At 41.8% G+C, this 27,060-nt stretch overlaps 1 protein-coding gene across 5 annotated transcripts in view; it reads right to left on the reverse strand.

Moving 5' to 3' along the window:
- The window catches only part of SRGAP2 (SLIT-ROBO Rho GTPase activating protein 2), a 244,242-nt gene that overhangs the window by 133,660 nt on the left and 83,522 nt on the right, over positions 1–27,060 (reverse strand). For all 5 annotated transcript variants that reach the window (XM_079107858.1, XM_079107857.1, XM_079107859.1 and 2 more), the window contains exon 3: positions 16,303–16,495. In XM_079107858.1, the coding sequence (XP_078963984.1) occupies positions 16,303–16,495 (193 nt within the window). The remainder of the gene's footprint in view (positions 1–16,302; positions 16,496–27,060) is intronic.

Below are 27,060 nucleotides of genomic sequence, written 5' to 3' on the forward strand. Positions count from 1 at the left end.
GCCTCTGCCACAGGAGGCATACAAAGAGATAGAAAGGGACAAGGTATATGGAACGGACGGGGCAGATGGAGGAATGGAGGAGGGAGGACCACTGAGAAGACACAGACTCAAACCCCAAAACTATTCTAAAATTTCCTGATGCTTTTCAGTAATTTGTTTTCATGCAATGGAAATTGGCATAGCATCTAGGAAGCTTTGGGCCCATCTGTTTTTTAACTTAAGCTGTAGGCAAGATTCAGAACAGCTGGAATCAGCAGCACTGACCAGGTTATAAGCATCTGGAAGAAAGAGAAATAAAATGAGCACGTGGGAGATGGAGTATGATGTCTAAGGGAGACTGAGGAAGGGGAACCTAGAAGCTATTTCCAGATGGGAAGGAGAAGATGGCCAGGTCAGAACAGATATAAAGGAGTTTTAGAAGGGTCACAGCATCTGAGTAAAGAAAGTCAACAAAAGAAATAGCAGGATATCAGAACAGGGAGACAGCGAACGATCCAGCAAAGAGGTCTAACATTCTGCAAGGTTGGATGTCCACGAACAATGACTTAGGACTTCACCCCAAGGGACCAGACCCAAATAATCCAAAGGTCTTATATCAGCATATTACAAAAGTGGAAACAGTCTGCCCAATCACAGCCCAGGGCTGAGCCCAGGGCTGAGATGACAGCTGAATTCTGGGTTCCCTAAATGCAAAGGAGTGATCACCAGAATGGCAGGGAGAATGTGAGAAGAGTAGACAACTTGGTAGAAATGGGTAATGGAAATTCACAGCATGGTTTGCCCAGAGTTGGAGCTGACCCAGGAATAAGGGGAAATAGCTACAGAAGGGTCCACAGAACATACTCCTCATCTGGCCTATGATCCCAGCACTGATTTCTATTAATGCCCTGATGTAATTTATGGATAAGCAGGTCTCTCACATCTCCTGAGGCCAATCTCTAGTCAACAGAATGGACTAGGCAAAACCTCATTCTGGAGGGGAAAAATTAAATACAAACAAATAAACAAATACTACAGCAGCCAGGCATGAAAGTACACATCTGGAATCCCAGTGACAGGGGAGAGGCAAGAGGATCTCAAATTTCAGTGGCCCAGCCTGGGCAACTTAGCAAGACCAGTTTCAAAATAAAATTAAAAGAGCTGGGGATGTAGCTCAAAGGTAGAAAACTCATGGATTTGATTTCCAGGATGGATGGATAGATAGATAGATAGATAGATAGATAGATAGATAGATAGATAGATAGATAGATAGATAGATAGGAAGGACAGACAGAGAGATAGAGGCTGGGGTTTTGGAAAGGCCTAATGAACTAACTTTTGAATACTGTTTTGGCCCTTAAGGTCAAAAACAAAAAGAACTTGAACCAGTATTAAAATCTAGAAGTCTTTTCCAGAGACATGAGTTAGCAAGTTTGAAACTATGTTCTATACAGTCTAAGACTAAGCAACTAATTGAAAATACTACCAATAAGAAGAGACAGTATCTCACTGTTCAGAGAAAGTTATAAATATGGAAAGAGGAGAAAATTAATTGTAACATGTAGCATTTGAGTGAAATTGAAGATACTCATACGTTTTAATATAGATAAATACAGCATCTGAATTAATGATGGTTCAACTTAATGGGATTTTTTTTTAACTTCATAATGGTATGAGCAATATACATTCAGTAGAATCTGTACTTTAAATTCTGAATTTTTGCAGGCTAGCCATATGTGATATGATTCTCTCTGGTGATTCTGGACAATAGCAAAGAGCCATTACTCCTTGTCAGCCATGAGAGATCATGAGTACAAACAATTGACGCTCTACAGAGTACTGGGTTAGCTGTGGTGTTCAGTAGGTTGGGTGCATTGAGTGCATTTTTGACTCGCGATATTTTCAATTTGCCATGCGTTTATCAGGGTGTAATTCCATCCTAAGTTGTGGAGCACCTGTATATAGGTAGATGGAGACATGGCTATAATAATACATGGGTGTGTGTGTGCATACATTTACCTACTACCTCTTTCTGCTAAGAGGAGCTATAAATAATAGTAGTCCAGTAACAAATAACACACTCAGCATCCATGGTTTCGAAATACTCTACTATACAAAAGCAACCAGGGCTCTCTGAAGAAAACACTGACTCCAGAGCCAAAGCAAAGAAAATACAAGATGAACCGGAACATCTTGTGCTAGAAATTAAGGAAGTACTCAAAGAAACAATATGATGCATATCAAAAGGACTTGGGGGCCAGTTTGATGGGAGTCCAGTGGCCAAATTGGGGATGACGTGATCATTAAAATAAATAAAGTAAATGGTAATAAATGGTAAAAGATTATTTCCTGTTGAATAAAATAAGAATCCACAAGTTCACATTGATATAAACAACCAACCAGACCAAAAAATGGGGGTGATGTAAAAGCTCTTCTTTACTATAAAATTCTAATTGACAAATGTAGAAGGAATGGTGATAACTGGAAAAATGACTATTTGGTAGCCATTGTAATAATAACTGACTCAAATAAGAATTATCAAGGAATGCTAAAACTAGGGAATATAAGGGCTTTACAGAACCTGATATTCTCACAGTCTCAAAGTATTTCTCCATAATATATGCTTTATTTACAAAACATAGAACAGAATGACTTTTCAGTGGAACAACCTGGTAGATCTCACTTTTAGCCAAATGGTCAAAGTTAAGATCACCAGTAATGGGACAAATCATCAGCAATGAGTCCTACTATGCTGCACTAAAAAGACTATGACATGACTGCTATGGCAATTCCTGCCAGAAGTTTGCAACCTGAATTTTATCATAGGGTAATATCAGAAATTATTAGAAATATCAAATTAAGGGACACATAAAATAATTGGGCTGAGTGCTCCAAAAAATGTCAGGGTCAGAAAACAAAGGAAGATTTGGTAATCACTCTACATTAAAGGAATCTAAAGACAATTGAATGAATTGCATAATCTTGAACCTTCCTTTGCCCCAAAAGTTGCTTATGAAACAACTGGAAAAATCTGGATGTCTATTAATTAGAGAATTATTATTGTGTCAATCTTCGTGTCTTGATTTTGATAGTAGAACTGTGATTTTATAAGAAAACAACCTTATTTTTTGTAACTACACACTTAAGTATGTATGGATAATAGGGCAATCATGCCTGCAACTTATCCTCACGTGTTGCAGAAAAAAGAAATAAGTCTGTGGGTTGTATATGGAGAGAGAAATATAAAGCAAATGCAGTAATATGTTAACATTTCTGGGCAATCTCGGTAAAATGGCATATGGAAATTCTTCATACTATTGAAATTTTTCTGTAAGTCTATAATTGTGTTAAAATTTAAAACAATTTTTTTTCAAAGATTCTCTTCTGGAGGAAAATGAAGTCATTTCTCCCATTTCTCTTTGGCAGTGAGTATATGTTACTTTATGTTCTTTTTATATAAACCTGTTTTCCACATGACACCAGGAGTCTCCTGAGGGCAGAGGCTTGGCCCTCTCTGTGACCCCAGAACCTGAGCAGAACCTATCGGCCACAGTTGATGATGAGAATGACGTGCAGTGTCTATTACTGAATCACATATACTACAAGCGTCACTCAACGATCCTGGTTCTTTGACCTTGAACTCTATGGCTTATCAGAACACACACACATACATAACAAACTTAAACTATTTTATATTAAATGGCAACCTTCATGAGCTAGAATTATGGTTTCCTCTTCTGGGTATATTTAATTACTAGCACATCTATAGTATAGAATAGGTGTTCAATAAATGTTTGCTGAGGGCTGGGGATTTAACTCGGTGACAGAACACTTGCCTAGCATGTGTAAACCCCTGGGTTCAATCCCCAGCACCCCCCCAAAATAGTTTGCTGAAAGAATAATGAATCTCCCATATCAGAATTGGTGTTCACTAACTTTCTACACTAATGGACAAAACGGCCAGATGTATACTTGTTTTCCAGAAGGAGTAATAATACAGTGACGTTCTTAGCCCCCCAAATAATAAGTGATTTTATCAAAGACGTTCAAACCAGTTGCTTCTGGCTAATTTGAATAGAACAAAAACTTGTTCAAACCTGATAAACTGCTTCCCACCCCCCTCATTTGATTAAAGGCAACAATCTTAAAGTTTTCTTTAGTTTGGTACCAAGGAAGCCTACTAAAGATACATTACATATATATTTTCCATTACGGCTTCCCTAACAATGTTGCAAAGTATATGTTTCCTAAACGCTCATCATTTGGCTGGAAACTCAGTATATGGATTCCAGGGGATGGAGATAAAGAAGAGGCAGTAATTGGGGTGGGGGTGTGGCTCATTGGTTGAGCACCTGTTTAGCACGCTTAAATAAGTCTTAGGGTTTGAGACCCAGAACAACTTTAAAAAAAATTTTGTAAGCACCACTTTAATGAAAAAAAAAAAAAAAAATAGAAGAGAGAGAGGAAGAAGGAGTAGCACTGAAATTTCTATTAGCCATACTATCTTGGGCTACCTCCAATTAATGAAGTAATGGCATAATCGATATTGAGGAAGCACAAAGCTTAAAATCTGAAACAAAGCCCATAACATATCCCATAATCAGAATATCATAAGAACCTAGACTGCTTTGGGAGGTGCTGAAAAAAGAGACTGTGTTATGCACCTGCATGCATATGTGTATGGGACTCTATGGTAGGGAAAGGTACAGATTTCCATATGTTACCAAGCAAGGAAAAGGCTGTCCAATTCAGACCATGTGCAAAAGGGGGAGCAGGAGGGAAGGAATCCAGGAAGTCAATACACCTTAGTAGTCTGGCCTGTCTTTACTGCGCCTCCTCCCTGGGTTCCCTTCACTCTCCATTCAGAGTCCACTCTATAGCCTGTGCTTTGTGTTCCAAGGAAATCCGCCAGAGGCATCATTTCCAACGGTACACTGCCCCAGTCCTGTACTACTTCCTCCTTTTGCTAAATCCCCTAGATGCTGCCTATAAATTCAAAATATTTCAAGCATCAACAGAAACCCCTACCCCCAGCCCTAGAACTCAGTTCTGAACATCTGTTGTTTACGAGGGTTCAGACTGAGAGCTGCCAGACTTGCTCTGCAACCTCTACTTCAGCTCAAGGCTGCCAGAGAGATGTCTGAATTTCATGCAAGGATGCCCTGTCCTGACTGCTTAAGCAGAAATTGGCAAACACAGCTCAGCATCCTACCATCGAAGATAATCCTAGTTTGTTCAATTCATTTTCTAATTCAGGTTCTCTAACCAGCTGTACCCCAAATATGTTAAGAAGCAGATCTGTGCTGATTGATTCCCCCCTGAACTGAAAACCTCAGGAGCAATGACAGGAAGGAGGTAGAAGCAGGAGCTGGCAGAAAAAATGATCCTGTTTCAACTCTGAAAAATCCAAACCTTACTTTTTTTCTCATTCTCCCTAAATCCTTCATTAACACTGAGCCCTTCCCATATGACTCCATTACTCCTCACAGCGTGATACTTTGGTGCAGTGCAAGAATTAGATATTAAAGTCTTTACTTCAATTAACAGGGGACCAAATCTAATTGAGAACATCAACCGTGCTACCTTTTACCTTTCTCTGACTGAGCCAAGCACCAGTTCCTCCTGAGAACTCCACCTTCCCTCCCTTCCCTGGGACTATTGGAACCTCCTTTAAATGGGCTCCTATTTTTAGATTCATGTGCCCATGTGTTCTTATTATTCTCCCTCAGCCTGCCTGATTTTTCCCATTTCAATGACAAAAGTCTGTACAGCAGAGACAGTATTTTCTTCTTATGTTATAAACCCGCCCAGTTAAAACAGTCAGCTCCCAATAAGATAACATAGCTTTGGCCTTTAAAAAAGAACTAGATCAAAGACAATTCATTTAATTGGCTGCAAATTCCTGAGAATTAAAGACCCTGAGAACCAGCCACACACATTGCTTCCGGTGTCTGCTATGAAATTATTATGGGGCTCACGGAGCAGAGAAAATGAATACTATACACTCCCCACACCCCAGCACTGTTGTCAAGGGACATGATCAGTAGTGTCTTTGCTCCATGGAGCTGAAAGCCTGAGATGTGGCCTGCTGACATTCCAGTGCCAGATTCTAGGAGACAGGAAGCCTCAGGAGTCCCCAACATCCTCCCAATTGCCCATAAAAGCATGTTTTGCTTCTGCCCTGCCTTCTATCATTCCCTAACCTAAAATGATGAGATAAGGCCACTTATGCAGAAGCTTGGGAGCTTCTATTTGGTCTCATGAGACCAACAATTCAGGAAATCACATTCTGTTGCGCCCATGGCTGAGGCTACACTGGCTTGCTGGTCCCAAAGGCAGACCTCACAGGAGGCTCAACAGGACTGGTCTTTTTTGAGTTGCACTATATCTTTATATAAACACCAACAATTGGGCAACAGGGCTAAACTGGCAACTATTGATTCCAAGAGGACAAGGAAACCAGAAGGTGGCTGTATAACAAATCCCCCTTTTGATGATTATGAGGTTAAAATTAAAAGTCACCCACCAGAGATGAACTACATGACACCCTGAGAGACAAAACATACAACTGCTGAGTTTTTATTAGGGACTGGCCATACAATTATTCAGAGTCACAAAATCACATGTGTTCTGTCACAAAATTGCATAGGTTCTATCCAAGGGAGCCATACCTAAAATCAGAAGGGAGGATGAGTTTGCCATTCCGGCAGGCCCACAGAGGTCTCTAAAGAAAAATGGAGATGGATGTATTGCCTAGCCAGGCTTAGGAATGGTTAACTCTGAACAGGAAATAACTAATCAATCTAACGTTTGACCTACCTTAGCTGTGCTCATTCTCTATTCCTGAGGATGAGAGTAAGTGTTGCTACTATGTACATTTACCATGTGCCAAGTGCTGTCCTAAGGTCTTTACATACATTAATCCACTTAATCAACATAAAAACCCCATGAGGCAGGTACTATTATTATCATCATTTTGCAAATGAAGAAACTGAGGTGATTAAGAACCTTCATCTGAAGTCACACAGTATTAAAATCCAGGATTGTGAACCTAGGAAATCCAGTTCCAGAAACTGTGACTTTAACTTATCAAGCTATTCCTCCCTGATGTTGATAATTTTTTTTGGTGGGGTGGGGGTACTTGGGACTGAAACCAGGGTGTTTAACCACTGAGCCACATTCCCACCCCTTTCTATTTTTTATTTTGAGACAGGGTCTCACTAAGTTGCTTAGGGCCTTGATAAGTTGCTGAGGCTGGCCTAGAACTTGCAATCTTCTGCCCTGAACTCTATCATTCCCTAACCTAAAATGATGAGGTAAGTCTACTGGGATAAGGCCACTGGGATTACAGGCATGAGTCACTGCACCCAGCTCACACTACTAACAATTATATCAGCTACCTTTTATTCAGTATCTATTAAGTTATAGGCATCAGACTGATGCTTTACATACATAACATCTAATTCTTAGAATGACACTTTCAGGTAAGTATTACTATCCACATTTCATAGATGAGAAAACTGAGGCGTAAGGTAATGTGCTCAAAGTCAGACAGAATGGAAGAGATAGGATTTAGACCTAAGTCTGTCTGGCTCAAAACTCTGAGCTCTTTCTACTAAATCACAAAGTTTCCCAAGGAGCTTTCAATTGAATCTTTCTCTCTTCCAAAGACTGGCTACCACCCTGTCCTGCTAATCCACAAACTGTTTTCTAGTGTGTCTTTCCTCTGACTTTTTACCCATGTGTGAGGAGCCCTCCCAACTCTGCCTTTAAAAAAGACCCAACTATCAACAAAGGCTCTATGTTGCCTGGGTCAGTAAAAAACACACCAAGGGACCCTTTGTTAGTTTCTCAATAAAAGCAGGTTGAGCCATGGGGAAGGGATGCCAACCCTTGCTCAACTCCAGATGCTACATCTGGGCAAAACCCTCCCAGAGGGAACAAACCGCTCCCAAATATGTCCAAAATGAATGAGTGACGCACTGGACCCAGCAAGTCAGGGGCTCTCCTTTCCGGCAATTTCATGCTTCCTCTTACTTCCTCCCTTAAGGTCATTCCATACTCAAAAAGAGGAACTTTCCTGTCCTCCACCCTGTTCTGATTTGCAACCACAGCTATAACATTTTGCATGGCCAACTGACTCTGCTTTTCAACCCAATGCTATCCTGCGAGACTGGTGAACAACTCTGCACTCAACTCCAGAGAAGGAATCCATCAGCAGTAGGTGTCATAAATGCTGAGACTGTGCAAGTTCAAATACTGGGCCTAAGGCCAAGAACATGGACTCTACAATAATTTCTCTTTAATTAATTGTGGCTAACCTCCCACTGAAAGGAGTATTGCAGGTTGAATGTCTACCAGATTCTTGAGATACCTAAGCCCTGCTCCCCCAAACCCCAACATAACATAACTCATGAACAACCAAATAAGCAGATCTATTTTCCATGTGTGCCCTCTTAATACACTGTTTATTTAATATTGGTGAGAATAGGATATTGCCTTGTTTCTTTCTATTCCTAGGACCTAGATGGATGCCTAGTACATAATTAGGTCCCAAAAATGTGTAATGAGTAAATCACTATAAATAAATATATGTTCTTAAATTCCTCTCCACTCTCAATCTGAATACCACTGACAATACAAAGGAAATCTCCCCTTTTGCTCTTTCTGAGTCTTCACTGTTGAAAAATCACAAACATTTCCAGTCTCAAACATCACCTCTTTAAAACACACCCAAATCTCTTCCAACAATCCTGACCTCTCTTTAAGCCCTGCAGATAGCCATTCATTTTCTGTCAATTACTAGAAATTATGGTTTCAATATCCTCCATGCATCTTAAACTTAACACCCCCAAACCAAATTTCTCATATCCTAGTCCTTCAAAGCCTACTCCTTCTCCTCACTTCTGTATTTCTGTTAGGGCACCATTAATATACCAGGCACTGAAATCCAAAAGAAACTCCTGGCTCTCTTTCTTTTGTGTTTCTAAGCTCATTGAAATCTGAATCCCATCAGTCAGCAATTCCTGGAGGTGCTTCCTACACCAGGTGCTGTCCATCTGTCTCTAGACTGTAAGTTCCAGGAGTGCAGAGAGCAGTATCTGTCTTGCCTGGCATGTGTCTGGCACAGGGTCAGAGCATAATACATATTCACTAAGTACAAGGAAGGATAAATTCCTGTTCTTTCCATTCCTACCATCCCACCTTAATTTAGATCCTTCTTATCTACTGCAGCAACTGGTTTTCCTGTCTCAAATTTCTTATCACTTAGCAAACTACCACCAGGTTAATCTTCCTTAAGTAGAGTTCATACCTAAGCCTGGACAATAAGCTATTCAAAGCTTCAGGGCTTTCCAGTGTCCACAGCACAGGACCAGGTCTCTCGGTCAGAGTCAAGGCTCTCCATGATATACTATCTCACTTTGCCCAACTCCTCCATATCCACTCGAGCCCCAGTCAAACCAGTCTACTCCTCATACCCCAAAGTGCTGTGAACTTTCCTCCAGCTGTGCCCCTCATGCCTAGAACATCTTCCCCTGACTCTCCATCTGTCAAGATCCTGTCCTCATGAAAATCGAAGGGAGATCAGTAGAATAGAGAAAAGGGATGAAGGGGAGGGAGGAGAGAAAGGAAAGGGGTAATACTGGGGAATGACATTGGTCAAATTATATGGTTATATTCTGTGCATGCAAAAATATTTAACAACAAATTCCACCATTATACACAATGATAACGCATCAATAAAAAAATGTGAGGCGGGGTAGATTCTATCTTCTTCAGAGACTGGTTCAAATCCCATTTCCTAACCACAGCAACTATGCATCTTTTCTTCCATAGCACGTACTTGACGCTACCACATACAGTCTTACACCCAAGATTTGTATTCTCATATTCAGATAAGATACCATCCTGATTTAGTAACAAATCTGTATGAGAACCACTATTTTTACTTTTTGACTCCCTCCTCTAAGAATATAAAATAATACCTTTTAAATGTTCAACAAATATTTGTTGAGGAGAAGGAAAAGCAAGAAAAGAAAAGATGTTGACAATGGATTATAAAATTGCATGAGACCTCTGCTAGGGACACAGCAGGAGAACGACATAGAAGTATTCCTCTAAAAACTCAACAGAAAAATAAAAAGCTACCTCAACATAAAACAAAGAAATGAGCTATTAAAAGTAAGAGATCAAAACCAAGTGAGCTGTCTGAAAGGTAATTTACAGCAAGTCTCTGTAAGAAAGGAAAAAAAAAAAAAAAAAAGCAACCAGTGCATTATCAATTAGAATCCTGCTGGGTAATATTAACACAGATTCCACTTAAAAGAGACAATCAAAGGCTCAGCAACAAATAGGAATACATTTATGCTCCTCTTCAAGGAGCCAAAGAAATTGCAAGAACATCTTCCCTAGAAAGACTGCCTATCCTCACATAATACTTTCTCTCTGCTCTTAATCAAACAGGCTGACAGAATTTCAGACATTAACAGAGTCCCAAGGATAAGGAAGCCATATTACCTATCTTAAAACAGAAGAAGGTAGAACTGAAAAATTGCTACCGTCTATCTGCAGCATCTCTCACAGTTTCTCTGAGAGAGAGGGAAAGAGATGGGCCCACCGGGTCAGGCTTTGCCATGGAGTCCAAGCTGTGTGGGCTTTAATGAGGATATCTGCACTGAGCACAGTGTGGGAGAGGACAAAAGGTGAGCAGAAGCGAAGCAGACGCGGAAGCAAAGCCAGAGAGCGACAGGATAATGGTTTCCAGGGAAAGAAGTTGTTCAAGAGAAGATGAAAAAAAGCAGTTCAGCAACATTTGTCCTGAAAGACAGTCACTTAAAGCTGCAACAAAATATCCAACCTAACCCAGGATAAGAGGCTGCAACAGAGGCAGGGTGAGAAACTGGCCTGGAAAAGGGTGGAATGAACCCGTATGGACTGTATTCAGCCCTGGTCAACCTGTCCCATCCCAAGTGGAATAGTTTCCATGGCTCTGAGACATGTCTGTCCAGAGCTGCTCCTGGCAGCTGCTCTCCTGGCACCACAGGGAGACAAATTCATGGCATTGCTGGGCCAACAGCTGCTACAGCTCCGGGGGAGGTGACGAGTGCCCGCTGAGATGCTCTGGGCAGAGAATGAACTATTCTGGGACCAGTCCTAGAGTCAGCAAAATCAAGGCTACAGTTCAATAGCTGAATGAAAATACAGTACAATTGCCACTCCAGAAATCCAGGAAACCAAGAGTCCTTTCTCTGGCCCAGCTTCTTTGGCTTCAGTTGATAGCTGCCCTCACATTTGGCTCCATCTTTTCTATTTCCAAGGACATGACTTGAGGTTCTGGCCCACATTAACATCACCACTGGACAGCCATACCTTAATAACAGGTCTTGTTCCTCCAGTCTCTCCACTGCAATTGATAGATGCATTGTTGCCATAGTAACCTTTTCTAAAGACGTTATCATTATGTGCCTTGCTCCAAAATTATCAATGGCTCCCCATGCTTACCAAATAAAGCCCAAAACCCATCACATGATATCCATAAACCTCTGAAATCTTCTGGAACCTACCAAATTTTCCAGGTTGATTTCACTATTGTGTTGATAATTCTTGCTCTTCAACAAAGCAGGTGAATTGTCCACCTGCTTTGAGTTTTCCTCACCTCTGGGCCTTTACTAACACCTTTTCTAAAATGCTTCTTTCCCATCTCCTCACCCTCCTTTTACAACTTCTGCATTGTCTCAATTCTATGGAACTTACAAGACCAATACCTAGTATTGGCATGTTCATTTGTCCATTTCCTCTCCATTGAACTTCACCTTCATAAAGTTCTCCCTAGTCCTCCAACCAGAACAAATCCCTCTTCTTTGTGTGCCTGTGACACTATATGGCTGAGTGGCTATGTTCTTTCATGCACCTGCCCTTTCACAGACCACATATGGCAAATACTGCTGATTATTCCCCTTTCTTTTTATTAAAAGAAAACTCTGCTTACTAGTCACTCAGAATAATAACTACATTTCCCAGCCTCCCTTGCAGTTTAGCATAACCATATGATCAAGTTCTGGCTGGCAGGGTGTGAGCCGAGGGCATGTATGTGCCACTTCCAGACTGCACCTTTAAAGAATAAAAACATATTTGCCCCTTGTCCTGTTGCCTTTCCAGTTGGCTTGAATGGGGACACAGTGGCAATGAGCCATCTTGAGTAATACAGACAAGAACAGCTCTCTGGGGATGGAAAAGGAACCTGAAACAGCTCTGGATAGCTAACTCTCAAACCATTACATGACAGAGAAAGCAAACCTCTATCATGTGTAAGTTATTATTCAGGGTCTATTACAGCAGCTATGCTTATATCTTAATCAAATCAGACATACCTAAAATACCTTCTCTGTGACAAAATGCCAAATTTTCTGTTGCCAACAAATGTGTCAAGTTTGGCCTGGTGGTGTCACTTTCCAAATGCCAGTTTGATTTCAACAGCATGTGTCTCTATGTGGCAATGCTCATTCTATGCAAGCACCTTGGTTACTCAACACAAAAATGAGTGGAAAATGGAAAAATGAAAGCGCTATTCCCAGTGTTGTTGAGAAGTAGAGGTCTGATCACTTCATCTACAAGAAAAGGGTAGAAATCAGCCACCGGGACTCTTCAGATGCTCAAAGGATTTAAGCAGGTAGGTTGTGGGTTTAATTGTGGTGAAAATAAAAGGTACAGAATTTCAGAATTTCACACATGTACTTATAATATTAGAATCCACCTGGTTCACATAAAATTGTAGCTAGACTCTCAGTTGTTTGACTTCTGAATATTCAGGAATAAATCATGTATCCAGGTTCTTGCCATCTTGCTGTATTAAGAGCATTCCTAAGTACATCTCAACTCTATTAGACTGTACCATGTGAAATTGTTATCATATGACCATTTTTGACATATAAAAACAGGAATTTAACAGAAAGCTCTTGGGTTTGGGGGCTCACTTAAAACACCTTTGTATTTCTCATGATGCCTTATACATGAGATTTTCAATAAGAAATCACTAGGATTAACTTTTATCAGTCTTCTATTGAAACACTTCCAGTTCCATCAGACAATACTATCTACAGGTGTTCCATCTTTTTACCTGCCTGGTGAGGGGGAGAAAACCTAACTCTGACGCTTTCTTTTGAGGTAAGAATTCCAAAGCTTATCTTAGTCCCCAAAGGAATTAGCACAATGCACAGCACCCCAGTAGGTTTTTAAAAAGGGGTTGTTGAATAAGTAGACTCAGGCTAAGACCAGAGAGGAAGTTGTTGGCATAAACCTGCCACAATGTGATGGCCATAGGAGTGGAGAAGTCCCCCTCTTCTAGGTTCTTCTATCACCCTGTACTTTTCCTTCCATAATACGTATCCCAATTTTAAATTAGATACCTACTAGAGTGATCTGATTAATGCCCATTTCCTCATCCTATTATAAGTGCCTTGTGGACCAGGCAGTGCTTATTCTCTGCTATATCCCACAGCACTCTGAAGGAATTTAAGGAATTTGCAATGGATTAGTTGAATAAAGTATAAGAACCTTCTCTGAACCCCACACTAGGCCCGACACTCCCTCACCACCAAATAAATATTCCTGCCTCCCCTCACCTGTTCATGCTATTCTGTTTTCTTCTACACAAAACTACCTTTAAAGTCTAACCTAAGTCCTACTTGTTTCATGAAAACTCTCCTGAATATTCTAGATCCCATATCTCTGATGATATATTTCCAATCTTTTGTCAGATCTATGTTCTACATAACACCAAAGATTTCTTAAGGAGATCACTGCTGCTTTATCCTCTAACTGCTTCCTATATTAAAAATCCTTCCTCTCCAACCAGATGACCCCCTATGTATATACACAATACACTTCTCTTGTTTCTTCCAATACCTTGTTCAAAACAGCCCAGGACTGGCTCTCAGTAAATATTCACTGGCTATTTGAGAAAAAAAAAATGACACAAGTATCAGCTTTATCAGAAGGAAATAAATTCTCTCAGTCTTGAAAAAAATATCCTGTTCCTTGTATGTGATCTTAGAGCAATTCATATGATTAACACATCTGTATCTTAATTTATAATAAGTATGTCCTTAAATGAGAATATGATATAATGCTAAAAATTAAATGCTATTTTAAGCTTAGGAAGAGCTTGCCAACCTAATAAATTCAATTTTAAATCATTTTCTAAAGCAAATGATTCCTCCCCCAAGTCTTCATTTATCACATACTAAAATAATATTTTATTATCAGATGATTCTCTTATCATTTTGTTTTGTTTTCTGTTTAGATAGATATGTGACTCTCTTATCTTAAACAGAACAGGATTGGGAAAGATAAGGGACTTTGAAAGGAGAAAACATCTGAAGGAAATTCTTATTCTGGCTGGTATTGAGAGTATCATACATTCTTCTCAATCTTAACCTCCATATTCACTGCTCAAAGTTGCCTTGAGGAGGATTATTTCTGCCTTGTTTTATTTGGAAAATATATAAGAATTTAAAATAGGAGGGCTAGGAGACTTGGCATTATTTTTTTTAATGTGACAATAGCTGATTTATTTATTAGGTATTAATTTTTAAATTTCTCATTCATTTACTCATTTCACATTTCCTGAGCATCTACTTTATACCACATATTATGCTAGGCACAGAGGAACACTAAAAAATGAATCAAAACAAGTTTGTGTAGTCCACTAAGGGAAGATGATATAAGGCGGACCATGCCGAAGGCCCTAAGAGAAGAACAAATAAAATGTTTAAGAATTCAGTATATGGAGAACATTCTTTCTTCTGAGAGAATAACTAATGTTTCTTAGGGAGCAATTGAAATGGGTCTCAAGACTTGGGTATGACTTAGACACACAGAGATGTGAAAAATGAGCATATAAGTCCAATAACAGGATAGCAGTGAAGTGAATGATCTGTTTGGGTAAAGTACACTGGAACAGAAACAAGAAACAAGGTTGGAACACTGGTTGAGCCAGATGTAGAGGGACTTGAAGAACAAGCCAGAAGTATGCAATTTTGTGAATAAAGACGCACTTAAACTTCAACAAACTCCCCAATCACCTGGGAATCTTGCAGAGTAGGTCCGAGATGGGGCCTGAGGCACTCAATTTCTAACAACTCAGGTGATGCAGATAATGGAAGACCACACCACATAGACAACAGGGAGTCATTGAAAGTTTTGCACAGAGAAACTGTCTGATCCTCAGGGTGTTACATAATACTAAATCTCATCATATGTGTACCAAGCAGACTGGGATGGGGAGAGGCTGTAGACTGTGAACCTCAATGCTGGCTCGTCCCCGGATGGGAAGCGTTTACATCATCCTGTTACCCAGGCCCCACTCCTCAGATTCTCATTTAATTGCTCCAGAGTAGGAGACCATACACTAGAACTGCAAAGAGTTCTCCAGGGAATTCTGAGATGCAGTCAGAGCTGAAAACCTCTGCGAGGGATGATAGAGTAGGTATTGCAATCCTTCAATCAAAAGATGATGCTCTAAACTAGGAAATGGCAATGCAAACAGAGTGAAGGAGTCAGGTGCATAAAAAATTATAAATGTAGAAGGACCAGACCTTAGTAACTGCGTAGGCAGGAATTTAGATGTATGGGCTATGATATCATTCATTTCTTATGGTTAAAGATGGTTTGATGAAATTGTTGAGTACAGAAACTGGAGCCAGCCAGCCTGGATTTCAATTCCAGCTCTACTACTTACTAGGGATACGTGTATGTGATCCTGTGTTAATTTTCTTAAACTCTTTATGCCTCAGTTTCCTCACATGTAAATCAGGAGTAATAACAACCCTCACAAATGAAGTTATGTGCATTCAGTTAGCTGACCTATACATAAAGCCCTTAGAACCACGGCTGACACATAGAAATTGTATGAAAGTCTTTACTGGCCGGGCACAGTGGCACAGGCCTATAATCTCAGCTACTCCAGAAGTTGAGGACCAAAAGTTTGAGGCCAGCCTCAGTAACTTAGTAAGAGCCTGTCCCAGATAAAAAATAGAAAGGGTATGGACAGAGCTCAGTGTAGAACTCCTGGGTTCAATCCCCAGGACTACAAAAACAGGTGTTTACAATTATTAATAGGGTTCATCATCTACTGTGATCTCTATGAGATGGAGAACTCACATAAGATTATGTGGAAAAGGGAAAGTCCTAGAGGCTTTTGATTAATTCGAAGTCACTGGCTCATGAATCCAACTGGATCTAACCCCACCTTCTGTCTCCCTCCACCCAGGACCCCACTCTCAAGGTCTTTAAAAGCAATGGCCACAGCCATGGAGTCCCTACTTGAATTGCTGGTCCTTGGTGCTGCGCGTCTTGGCCAGGAAGCGCTCCGCCAGCTTTTCCAGGTTGCGGGAGTAGTCCATCTCAATCTCAGCCTTCTTCCGAAAGAAGTCCTGCAGGTCCTGCAACAGCTGCACCCGCAGTTCACACTGCTGGTCCAGGCATTTCATCTGCTCTGTGAGCTGAGCCCGGATCTCTGCAACAAAACAAAGAAAAACAGTCAGGTGGACAGCCCTACAAAAACACTGTACACGCTGACATTCCACCACCTTCCATTTTCTTGTTTCCTGTACTCTGGGGAATTCAAAGCCCTTACTCAAAAATCCTAAAGTCTTAACTGGCAAAATAATGTGAGGTATATCCCCAACTCCGCTAAGTCTTTATGGACCATTGAAGAGCACTGTGAATTAGAAATCTGCTGAATAATTTAGGAGAAATACTTATTGGGCATAATAATACTCAGAGGTAAAATTATTAACCAGTTTACTATGTTCCTGACACAGTGCCAGAACTTAGATTCTCCTCTAGCAAAGAAGTCCAAATAAATTATTGATCAACTACCTTATGAGGTAGGTACTACCATATCCCCATTTTAAAGACGAGAATACTGAGTCTTAAAGAAGTCAAGCTAGTAAATTGTAAAGCTGGGATTCAAACTCAGACAGATTAACTTTACTTTTCATACTTTTCCCCATCATTTCAAAATGTCTTTCAGCGTCTTCATAAAGTAGAGTGAGGGTCAGGATATTTTAATGGTGGTGGAAAGGGACCTATCAAATGATAACCAACAAGAATGAAACAAGCACCATGACTTCTGGGCAAGTAGACTATTCAGCATCAATCATGTCATAGTTTCTAATATCACAGAATGTAAATTGGGACATGGGGGTATAACTAGCACGTGCGAGACCCTGGGTCTGAACCCCAGCACCACAAAATAGTTTAAAATAAAAGAAAAAGTTGACTTGGAAAGAGATCTATTTCACAACAAATACCACTCATATCTCTGTTGCTTCATCCTCATGGAGGATGCCTCGGAGCATCTGTTATGTCAGAACTAGAAATATTTCTGGTTAAGCTCTAACCTGGCAGAATTCTGGCTAGTCTGTCCTAGCACACACCGACTCTACGGAATGCAGCAATGGCAGCTCCAGATGCAGCCAGATCTGCCTTGACTGCAACACTGCATGTTTGACTGTGAAGAGATCTGGCACTCCCAGGAAGTAGCCTGCCAATGCCAGAGTGCTTTTCAGCTCAGAGAAGACCTGCAGTGTGGATCCTACTGATGCCATGTCCCAAGCTCCATCTCAGTAAGAAGGGAGCCATTTCTTTCACCCCTTCCCCTTGTAGGCATGCTCAGCTTCAAGTGTATTAGGATACGACACCAGTTCCAGGGGGAAAGAGCACCTATGTTGTACCTTTCTTTGCATGCTCCAAATTCATTTCCCAAATGCACAGTCGCAACAGCGTTTTTTTGTGTTGCTGTATGAGGCCCAGCAACAGTACATTGCAGGGGAGGACGTATTCCTAGAGCTTCCATCGGAGCTGCAGATAACTCAGAGGCAAATCTGGCATTGGGATACTAATGCTAAAGCAACAAGGATGGTAAAGATGCCTTTGGCTTTGCTTTGGCTTAGCTTGGGGCCATAATCTAGCCCCACCTTCACTTTGGTTTCTGTTCTATATCTATCATGCAACATATCCCCATCTGGTCCTTTGTGGGTGATCTGTAAGTGTATTTCACCCTCTTCATTCCCAGGCCTCCCCTTGCCAACCACCAGCAACCCCCAGCCCTGCAGTAACCTCACCTGAACTGAAACTGAGCACCGGAGGATTATTTCAAGCAGACAGAAGGCTGTACAACAAAGCCGCCTAGGTCATCACTCATCAAAGCTCTCTTGTTCTGTGTACTTGGGAGTCTGATTACAAGGGTACTGGGGGGAAAGATCTACAGAGGTCATGTCAGGCACCTGGTTCTTGCCAGGGATTTCTGGGTCTCAAAGGCAAAAGCCCTTGTCCAGACTGTTCCTAGAAGCATCTGTCCCCTTTCTGTCTTAATGAAAAGCTAGCAGTAGTAGCCATGGGGCAAGCAGATTGTGGGTAGAGATAGTATCCAAAAGCCTCCTTGATAGTCTTTAGAACCTGTCCCTTAACTAAAAACCACCTCTCACGGTAAATGACTCTCCAGGTACCTAATCAGGAGCAAAGGTACTAGGGGAGATGGAAGAAGAGTCACCTGTGATTTACCCAAGACTTTGCCTCAATAGTCTCACTAACTAGGGGAGTAGAAAGAAACATCCTAGATTGTTCTAGCAACTCTTGGAAAAGTCCTATGACACCCATGAAGTTCCAGAAGTAAGCCACTTCAGAGTTGTTTGGTCCAAGGACCAAGCACATCATAGGGGACCTCTAAAATATGTGAACTAGTCTAAGACACCCCCAAGCACACCTAGCCAGCATAGAATCCCACCCTGACTTTCTCAGGTTCCTCGGTGAGTGGGCAGCATAGCATGAACTGCTCAGGCACCCTCTCTGGACCCTTCTGGGAAGGATGCCTGTATTTACTGAACCTGCATACACATCATCTCATTTAATTCTCAAACCTAGTCTATAAGGGATCTCTAATTATCTTAACTGCACAGAAGAGAAAACTGAGTTAATGAGTAATTTAGCAAAGGGTCACACAATTAGGCACATGGCTAAAACTAAATTAATGTTTGTCTGACTTGTCAAAGAGGTTGACAATGGGGCAGAGAAACAAAAGAAATAGAGCACCAGCATGGAGTCCCTAAAGATATTTCTGGGTAAGTCATAGTGACTAGGCTCTTGCCCTGGATTGTCACTTTCTCCGCCTTCCAGTTGAGGGATAACTCAGGCTCCCAAAATCGAGTGTGCAGTAGCCCACTGATTCACGAGCTAGCCCATCTTTTGACTAATCCACGAACTGACTGAAGCTCTTCCCTGCTTCCTTCCAGGGCAGCTTTGAAGGAAGTGTTTTTCTTGTCCTGTGGTGTGCCAGTCTGTCCAGGGGATAGAGAAAGGCAGAGAGCGATATCCATACCCCAATTCAGGAAAAGAAGAGGCTCTGCTAACAGATACCACCTGCCACTGTGACTTATGTGTGATGTGACACCACTGAGCATCTCCCCTCCCCCACAATTCCCCTCGAAGGAGAAGTCCTCCTTGCTGCCACCCTTAGAACATTTACACGGAAATTAAGGGAAACTCTGGTAACCCCCACTCCTAGGCCTACAGCTTTAAGACAGAATGGCTGTTCTGTCCAGAGCAGAATGTGCCACTTCAGGCTTTGCTGCTGCCACTACTATTGCTGCTGTTGAGAAGACAAACAATGGTCCCCCAGAAAGCAGCTGTGCCAGCCCCGGTCCTCTGTCCATGTATATAAGGGGCAAGAAACAATAGGCCACTGAATGCCAACACGCCTGGGCCGTGTGCCCAGACTGGAGGCTCCTCTGCACCCTAGCCTACCAACAAACCACAAGGGCAGAAAGAAGAAAGGGGCAATTTATAAAAACACGCAGGAATTCCTCACAGTTCCCTTGTGTGCTCAGGCAAGCATGCACGTGCACATGTGTGCACACTCAGAGACACACCACGCACACCACCCACACTGTGCTTCACCACACCAACTCAGGAAGGCTTCCAAATCCACTTCACAGTTGGATGAGAAGTCCTGAGGACTGTGGGGATGACCGGGCCCTGGTAAGTTCCTTCCCTAGAATTGCATGGGAAAATATCAAGCTTTTACCCTCTCTAAGCAGCTGTGTCTCGGGGATATGAAAAATCCCCCTAGCACGAACTGCCTGGAGGCCCACACCGAAAATGGCCTCCCTGGGCACCCAACAGAGTCCATTTATTCAGTAAATCTTCCTGACCCCTCCTGTATGACAGGTGCTAGATGATGGTGACAAAGGAGAACAAGACAGGGTCCAAGTCCTATCTTAATGAAGCATGGCTTGACAAAGGAGAAAGACAAGAAAGCAAAAAGTCTTGGTTTTGCTTTGAATATTCTTTACTACAACAAAGCTTCAACCTGAAGACCTAAGATTTACATGTCATCAATAGCAGAAAGAAAAGAAATAAAGCAAAAAGCTTCCTCTCATCAAAATCCAATGCCTCTCCTTATTGTTTTTGTAAAAAAAAATAATACCTGAATTAAAACTTTGGTTCATTTGCAAGAGGGACCAAAGGTTTTAAATGAGTTTCTTGAGAAGGAGAGTTGACCTTTGGCTGATATTTCATTCAAAGATTCAAGTCAAAATCTAACCTCGCTGTTTTGTGATTAAGATAGTGGTGTTGGTTACACAACCTAATGAATATATTAAAAAATACTGTGCTGCACACTTTAAAAAGGATAAATTGCATGGTATATAGTTCATATTTTACTAAAAATATAGTTTTAAAACAATAACAATCACAGCACATTTTGTTGAGTACCATCCTGCCAACTAAGGGGGAAATGGCCCCAACAAACAGGCACTGAAAGAAGGAAGGAATTCTTGGTTTCTATTTCTGATTCCTGAGTTAGATCAGCTCTGCATTGAATATTGCTAAAGAAATCTTGAAAGCTGCCACTCTGGACAACAGGCTTGGCCATGACATTGAACTTCACAGACAGACAGATCACCATTCCATCATTCCAAAGGGTGTCAGATCAAAATCTGGCAAGAGGTGTTTTTGTATGCGTGAGTACCAACCCAGGATCAGCAGACACACCCAACAAAGCTTCCCTTGGGGACTTCTGCGTCCTTGTCCATACCTGGCCACAGCTGATATCCTAACTACACCTGTCCTGGGAGTTCGAAGGAGGCTTATTTCATTTTTGGCAAGATACCGAAGGATCACAGCAAGGTTGCAACTAGAAGAAAACCAACCCTAATAGGATACTGATCATTTAACAAACACAATCAGGGCCCTGACACACCAACAATCATAAGCAGCCTCTAAATTATAACACCTGCCAATGCAGGTGACACCATCTTCTAAAAATCCCTCACTTCAGAGAACGAGCAGGAAATCCCTGGGAATCCACGGGACTGCGTTCAGCCTACTGCTTTCAATTCTCAGATAATAGCTCATTTTCTTTCTCCCTTCCAAAATTCATCTCCACATTCAGGAGTTTTCTCTAAGTCATGAATCTCATATTTCCAAGGAGGAAATGGGGAAGGAGGGCAGTCCAGGAAAGTCACACAGGCACGTCCTTCCCTTTACCTTGATAAGCCAGCACCAAGGGGGCAGGGGCTGGGGCTCCCACAGGCTCTGGGGCCAGCATAGAGCATGAGATCAGCCCACGTTCCCCATTGGGAAACTGGTCTGACTGCCAGTCTTTTTCCACAAAATCTGCCTCACCTGCTTTTAGCCCTTTCACAAACACATGACATCACCCGAGCCATCTCAGGAATATTAATTCCTAGTACCTTTCCAGCAGTGTTATGTAAGACAACAATTGGGCTTTCATCAGGCTCTACCCGTCATATCTCTTACCAAGACTTCTTATCACCACAGTAATCAGCCCCTCTGAAAACTGTCCCCCAGGAAACCAAATGCCAGAAGGCCCTGCCAAGTCCTGCTCTTCACCCTGCTGCTGTGCCTTTCTACAAATTTAGTAATGGGAGAGTTCTTAAAAACCCTTGCTGGACAAATATAAGAACCAAAGCACAGAGAAGGGAAGAGGATTGACCAAGACCACACAGCTATTTAGTTGCAGATCCGGTACTGGGAAGCTAGTCACTGGGTTCCCAAGCCAACGTTTTTTCTTATTTACTCTTGTGAAACAGAGTACCTTCTGATAATACAATGACAGAGATTCTCTTGAAGCAGGGAAGAAAAAGAAGACCTACATCAAACAAGGTGAAATAATAACATAAATAAATGAGGTATACGCACAGGGACTGACTTTCAGTGACTGACACTATTACTTATCTGAGAGTAGTCAGTATTTCAAGAAAAGATTGGCAAGTTACTTTCAGTAAACTGGAAAACAGAAAATATTCTTCAAAGATTGTGTCTGACAATCTTTTTCCTCATTAATGAATAAGGCGTAGACATACTCATAGACATGAGATACTTCAGACAACTGATACCTCCACAATAGTTTTTCATTTCTTACATCCATGTCTTCCCCACTTTGGTTCACATGCTTTGGGGAAAACCTGTTCCTCTTCACTCTCCTCCAAAGACCTCCAAGACTTTCCAGGCCTTGGCTGGAACCTACAAGACTTGGTCACAAAGAAAGTCTGAGACAGTTGCCGCCATCTTGCCATTTGTGAGGGACAAACCTGTTTGAAAATGCAGCTGGCGCAGAAAAGCAGGGTTGAGAAATGGGGAAAAGGAAATATGAGTGCCTGAATTAAGTCATGGCCAGAAGCCAGCTCTGTCCCTGGAACATTTAGTCATACTAGCCAACTCATTCACTTTTTGTTTGAAGTATTTTGCTTTGGGTTTTTGATCACTTGCAAACAAAGAAGTCCTAATGGATGAAGTAAGGGATTCTGAAATATTCAGAAGTATAAAGATCCACGTTCTAGAGGAATCTACAATTTAATTGTGAAGACAATCAAAACATATATTAAAAAAAATGTTATAAAGGTAACATAAAAGTTTATGTTATTATATACTGTAAGCACATGAGATTAAGAACAATATTATCAGGAAGACTTCTGAGGGATAAGAAAGATCGGTGGGAACTAATATTACTGAAGCAAGGCTTCTTAAGGAAGATCCACTCCTTGAGAGAAAGAAGTCTGTCTTTTTCATTTCCTAATGTCCTCCTGGGACCCAGAACAATACCTGGTATCTAGCAGGCCTCCAAATTTGTGAAGGAAAGAAAGAAAGGAAATAGAAGTCTGAATGAGTACTCTGAGGATGAGTGGAAATTTCACAATTGAAGGGTAAGGAAATGATATTGCAGAAGAAGATAAAACCTAAGCCAGGAGATAGTCTGAGCATTGCCTCTTTTCGGGGTAGTGAGGATGGCCTGACTATAACACAGCGACCAGGGGCCTTGGATAGCAACAAAGGTGCCAGTGGAGGAGAAGCTGACTGAAAGGCCAGCAGAGCAGCTGGAATTCCAAGTAGCCAGAATTGCACTAGGGTAAGTTTATGTCATGATGAAAATAATAAACAGCTTCATGAAGATCACCTTGGAGGAGGTCTCTGGGACAGGTCCCTGGGCCTTCCTAATTAAGAGATGGAATAAGCATTCATGACCAACACAGATGAATGGTGGAGAGATCAAGATGAGCAGAATTCTCTGAAATCCCCATAAATACTCACACTGATCCTTAGCAATAACACATGCTTTAGAGCCTGTGATCCTAAAACTAGTGATTCCAAACCATCCTGTCCTGTACAGTGCTGGGCAAACTGGATGGGTAAGAGAGACTCTGGGTTCAAAGGTAAGAGTAATTTAGGAGGAGGGAAGTGTAGTGTGACCTGGGTCCTGGCCTCCCTGGCTTTCCTTGTCTATAGTTCCCTCTGTTGGGCTGTTAGTACAGACATGTTCAAAATTGTCTGCCTTGTGCAGCAGAATGTCCCAAAGCTATGAAAAAAAAAGGCCCTTTCTCCCCTTACATGAACTCCATGCTACCTAAAAACAATGCATGCAGCTTTGGAGACAAAGTGACACCAGCCAATGAGAAGGAGGAGGAGAAAAATGGCCCTAGGACGCTCAGTCATCCATTAACTCTCCAGCCCCCATGTGAAGGCAAAGAAAGCAACCCCATTAAGCCGATGAGGCGGGAGGGTGTGCAGGGGGCTAGCTCAATGAACTTTAATCACCACGATTGCTCTGGCAGGCCGCCGTGGCTCTTTCAAGTGACTCAATAGCAAGTTGGAGAAAAAAGGCTCCCAGAAGAACAAGCTGCCACATCAAATGCCAAAGTAGTAATTTTAGCTCCTAGGCCTTGCCTGAGATGTTTAAGAAACAGAATTCCCAAGGTCCAAACTCTAGAATTAACTCATAGGACGAACTAAAGATGTGGAAGGAGAAGACCAACAGCTCCTCTGGGAAATATCACCTAGTGTGATGCCCCAACTCATGGCTAGAAACAAGCTTCAAGTCAGTTCCCGAGGACCACAGTAACCCACCAGCACATCCAGCAAATATTTATCTAACACCATCTCTGTGCAAAGATCCCAGTGACGAATCACTGGAACACACATGAATGTAAAACATTTACACAAGAAAATGTAAGACATTGTCTCACTCTCAAGGAACTTATAATCCAACTGGGGGGAAAGGGAGGATAAATGCAAAAGTACAACAGTGTAACACTGCCAAAATAATAGTTCCCGACTGTGTTCAGAGAGGAGTGGATCTGAGTTAGTCTTGGGACCTTGAGTTCGAAAGGAGTCAAAGGAAGTGAGAGTAATGGAGACAAAAGCACTGGAGTTTGCAGAGCAAAGGAAAAGAGATAGAAATGGGCAGGTGATGCTCAGCAGGCTCTGAGTGCAGCTCTGCAACGTGGAAATCCACACAGATAGGTGTGAAGAGAGAAGGTCAAAAAGTAGGCAGAAGCCAGGTGTGGTGGCTCACACCTATAATTTAAGCGCTCGGGAGGCTGAGGCAGGAGGATCCCAAGTTCAAAGCCAGCCTCAGCAATTTAGTGAGGCCCTAAGCAACTTAGCGAGACCCTGTCTCAAAATTAAAAATAAGTAAAGGAATTAAAATGGCTGGGGATGTGGCTAGGTAGTTAAACACCCTTGGTTTCAATTCCTGGTGCTGGGGGAAAATAAAAAAGCAGGCTGGGTTAGCAGAAAGGTCTCTGCATGCTCCATGAGCAGAAGAGATACAAACAGCCCAATAGGGCTCTGGTAACTGGATAAAGCAAGAGTTTTAGAAATAAGGACAGCCCAAGGAGGGCCAAAGCACAAAGAGAGTCAAAACCCAAGGAATTTCCTACCAGACAACTCCAGAAAAGACCAATTGCCAATTCAAACCAGTCCACTCTCTCAAAAGACAATGGTAAACCATATGTGCTCAAGGGGCCAGGGCAGACAGACGGACACACCCGATCCATATTAAAATCTAGCCCTGTTAAGTTGTTAGAGAGCTGGCACTGGAGAATGTATTTCACTTTGCGCAGGACCCCATTTAGCACTTAGTATCGGTACACTACTTTGACCAAGAGAAAATTGTTACCAGTTTAGTTCAAGAAGCAAGGACCAAGCACCAATTAGTTGTCAGAGAGCGGACAAACAAAAATGATCAAGGAGGACCAAGACATTGATTTGGTCTGTGAAAGGCCTATGGAACATCCTGTTGGAAAAGGCATTTTATTCTCCAGACTGGAGTTCTCAGGAGAGGTCAAGTCTGGAAACACATTTGGGAGTCATCAGCAAGTAGATGGAGTTAGGAAGTTAACCATGAAAGTGAATGCAGTTGTCTGAAGACAGCATGCAGAACAAAAAAGAAAGTAGGCCCGGGCATGGGCGCCCCCATGTAGGTGGACAGTAAAGGACAAGGAGATAGACAGTAGATGAAGAAAGAAGACAGACATGAAAAATGTCAATAACTGCAGAGTCTAATTGAGATGGCAGGCAAAGAGTTCTAACTTGGGCAATTGGGGGCTTGTCATTATTGAGAGGCTGCTCTGCCAGATCCAGTTTTATATCCCTCCCACCCAAGGTGCACACACCTGATTCGCTGACCACCTGTTAAACTGTGCACTCTTCAGCTGCAACCGCTGTTCTGATCCTTCATGCTGTTGGTGGGCCAGCCTGACAGTGCTTGGTCTTGAGCATGTGCTGCATGCCTCTCAATGCCATCCCAGGGTCTCCCTGTTGCCACTAGGCATGAGATTTGGAGGGACCTGTTCTGCCATTCATGTGACCAAGAATGCAGAGGAACTGAAGCTCCATGAGGTCACATTTTGACCATGAGAAAATGGGAGTTGACGAATTAAAACTCTTCCCTCTTTCCCCCGGTATACAGTTCAGAGATGCAGAAGGTTCTCTGAGATGTCTCTCCAGCCTAAGCAAGCTTCTGCTGAAGCTATGGTCAGCTTCTAAGCAGTGCTTGATATTTGCTTTCTCTCCTTCCCTTTCTCTCTCCAGTTTTCTCCTCATTCCTGCTTCCCTGGGTTGGGTCTCACAAATAAAGTGTAAGCTTCATTTTCTAGGGAATCTAGACTAAGACATTTATCATGTGCCAGGCACTGTCCTAGATTCTGATAGACAGTCTCTTTCTAGATGAAACTCTTATTGCAATGGAAGTATCTACCAGCAGATCTTTGAGATCAAGAACTCAATGTATGTGTTAAGTGAACAGTTGGTTTTAAGAACTGATTTAGTTGACTATAGTTGATTTTGTATAGAAAGGTAAACTTTCTCCATAAAAGTTACAGACAGACACATCTTATATATTTAACAGTAATCACAAATGCCATGTATTAAGTGATCAGTATGTGCCAAGCCAGCCTATGTTGAGTTATTATCCAACTATGAAGGTACATCGCCTCAATCCTCAAAATACCCCGGGGGGATAACCACTCTACAGTAAAGCAGAGTGGTTAAGAGCACAGACTGTGTTCAGAAAACCCTGAGTCCTAATTTGAGCTCTGCCCCCTGCTAACAGTGTATCCTTGAACAAGACACTTAATCTCTCTAGGTCTGTTTCATTATCTATAAAATGGAGTTTGTAACAGCAGTCACTCCACTGATTGTTATGAAGAGTAAAAGAAATAATGCATATAAAGTACTTACTACATGGCTGGTGTCTAGTAAGCCCCTTAGTAATTAAAA

The sequence above is a fragment of the Sciurus vulgaris genome (assembly GCF_902686455.1).
Source record: "Sciurus vulgaris genome assembly, chromosome: 12".
Lineage (NCBI taxonomy): Eukaryota > Metazoa > Chordata > Mammalia > Rodentia > Sciuridae > Sciurus > Sciurus vulgaris.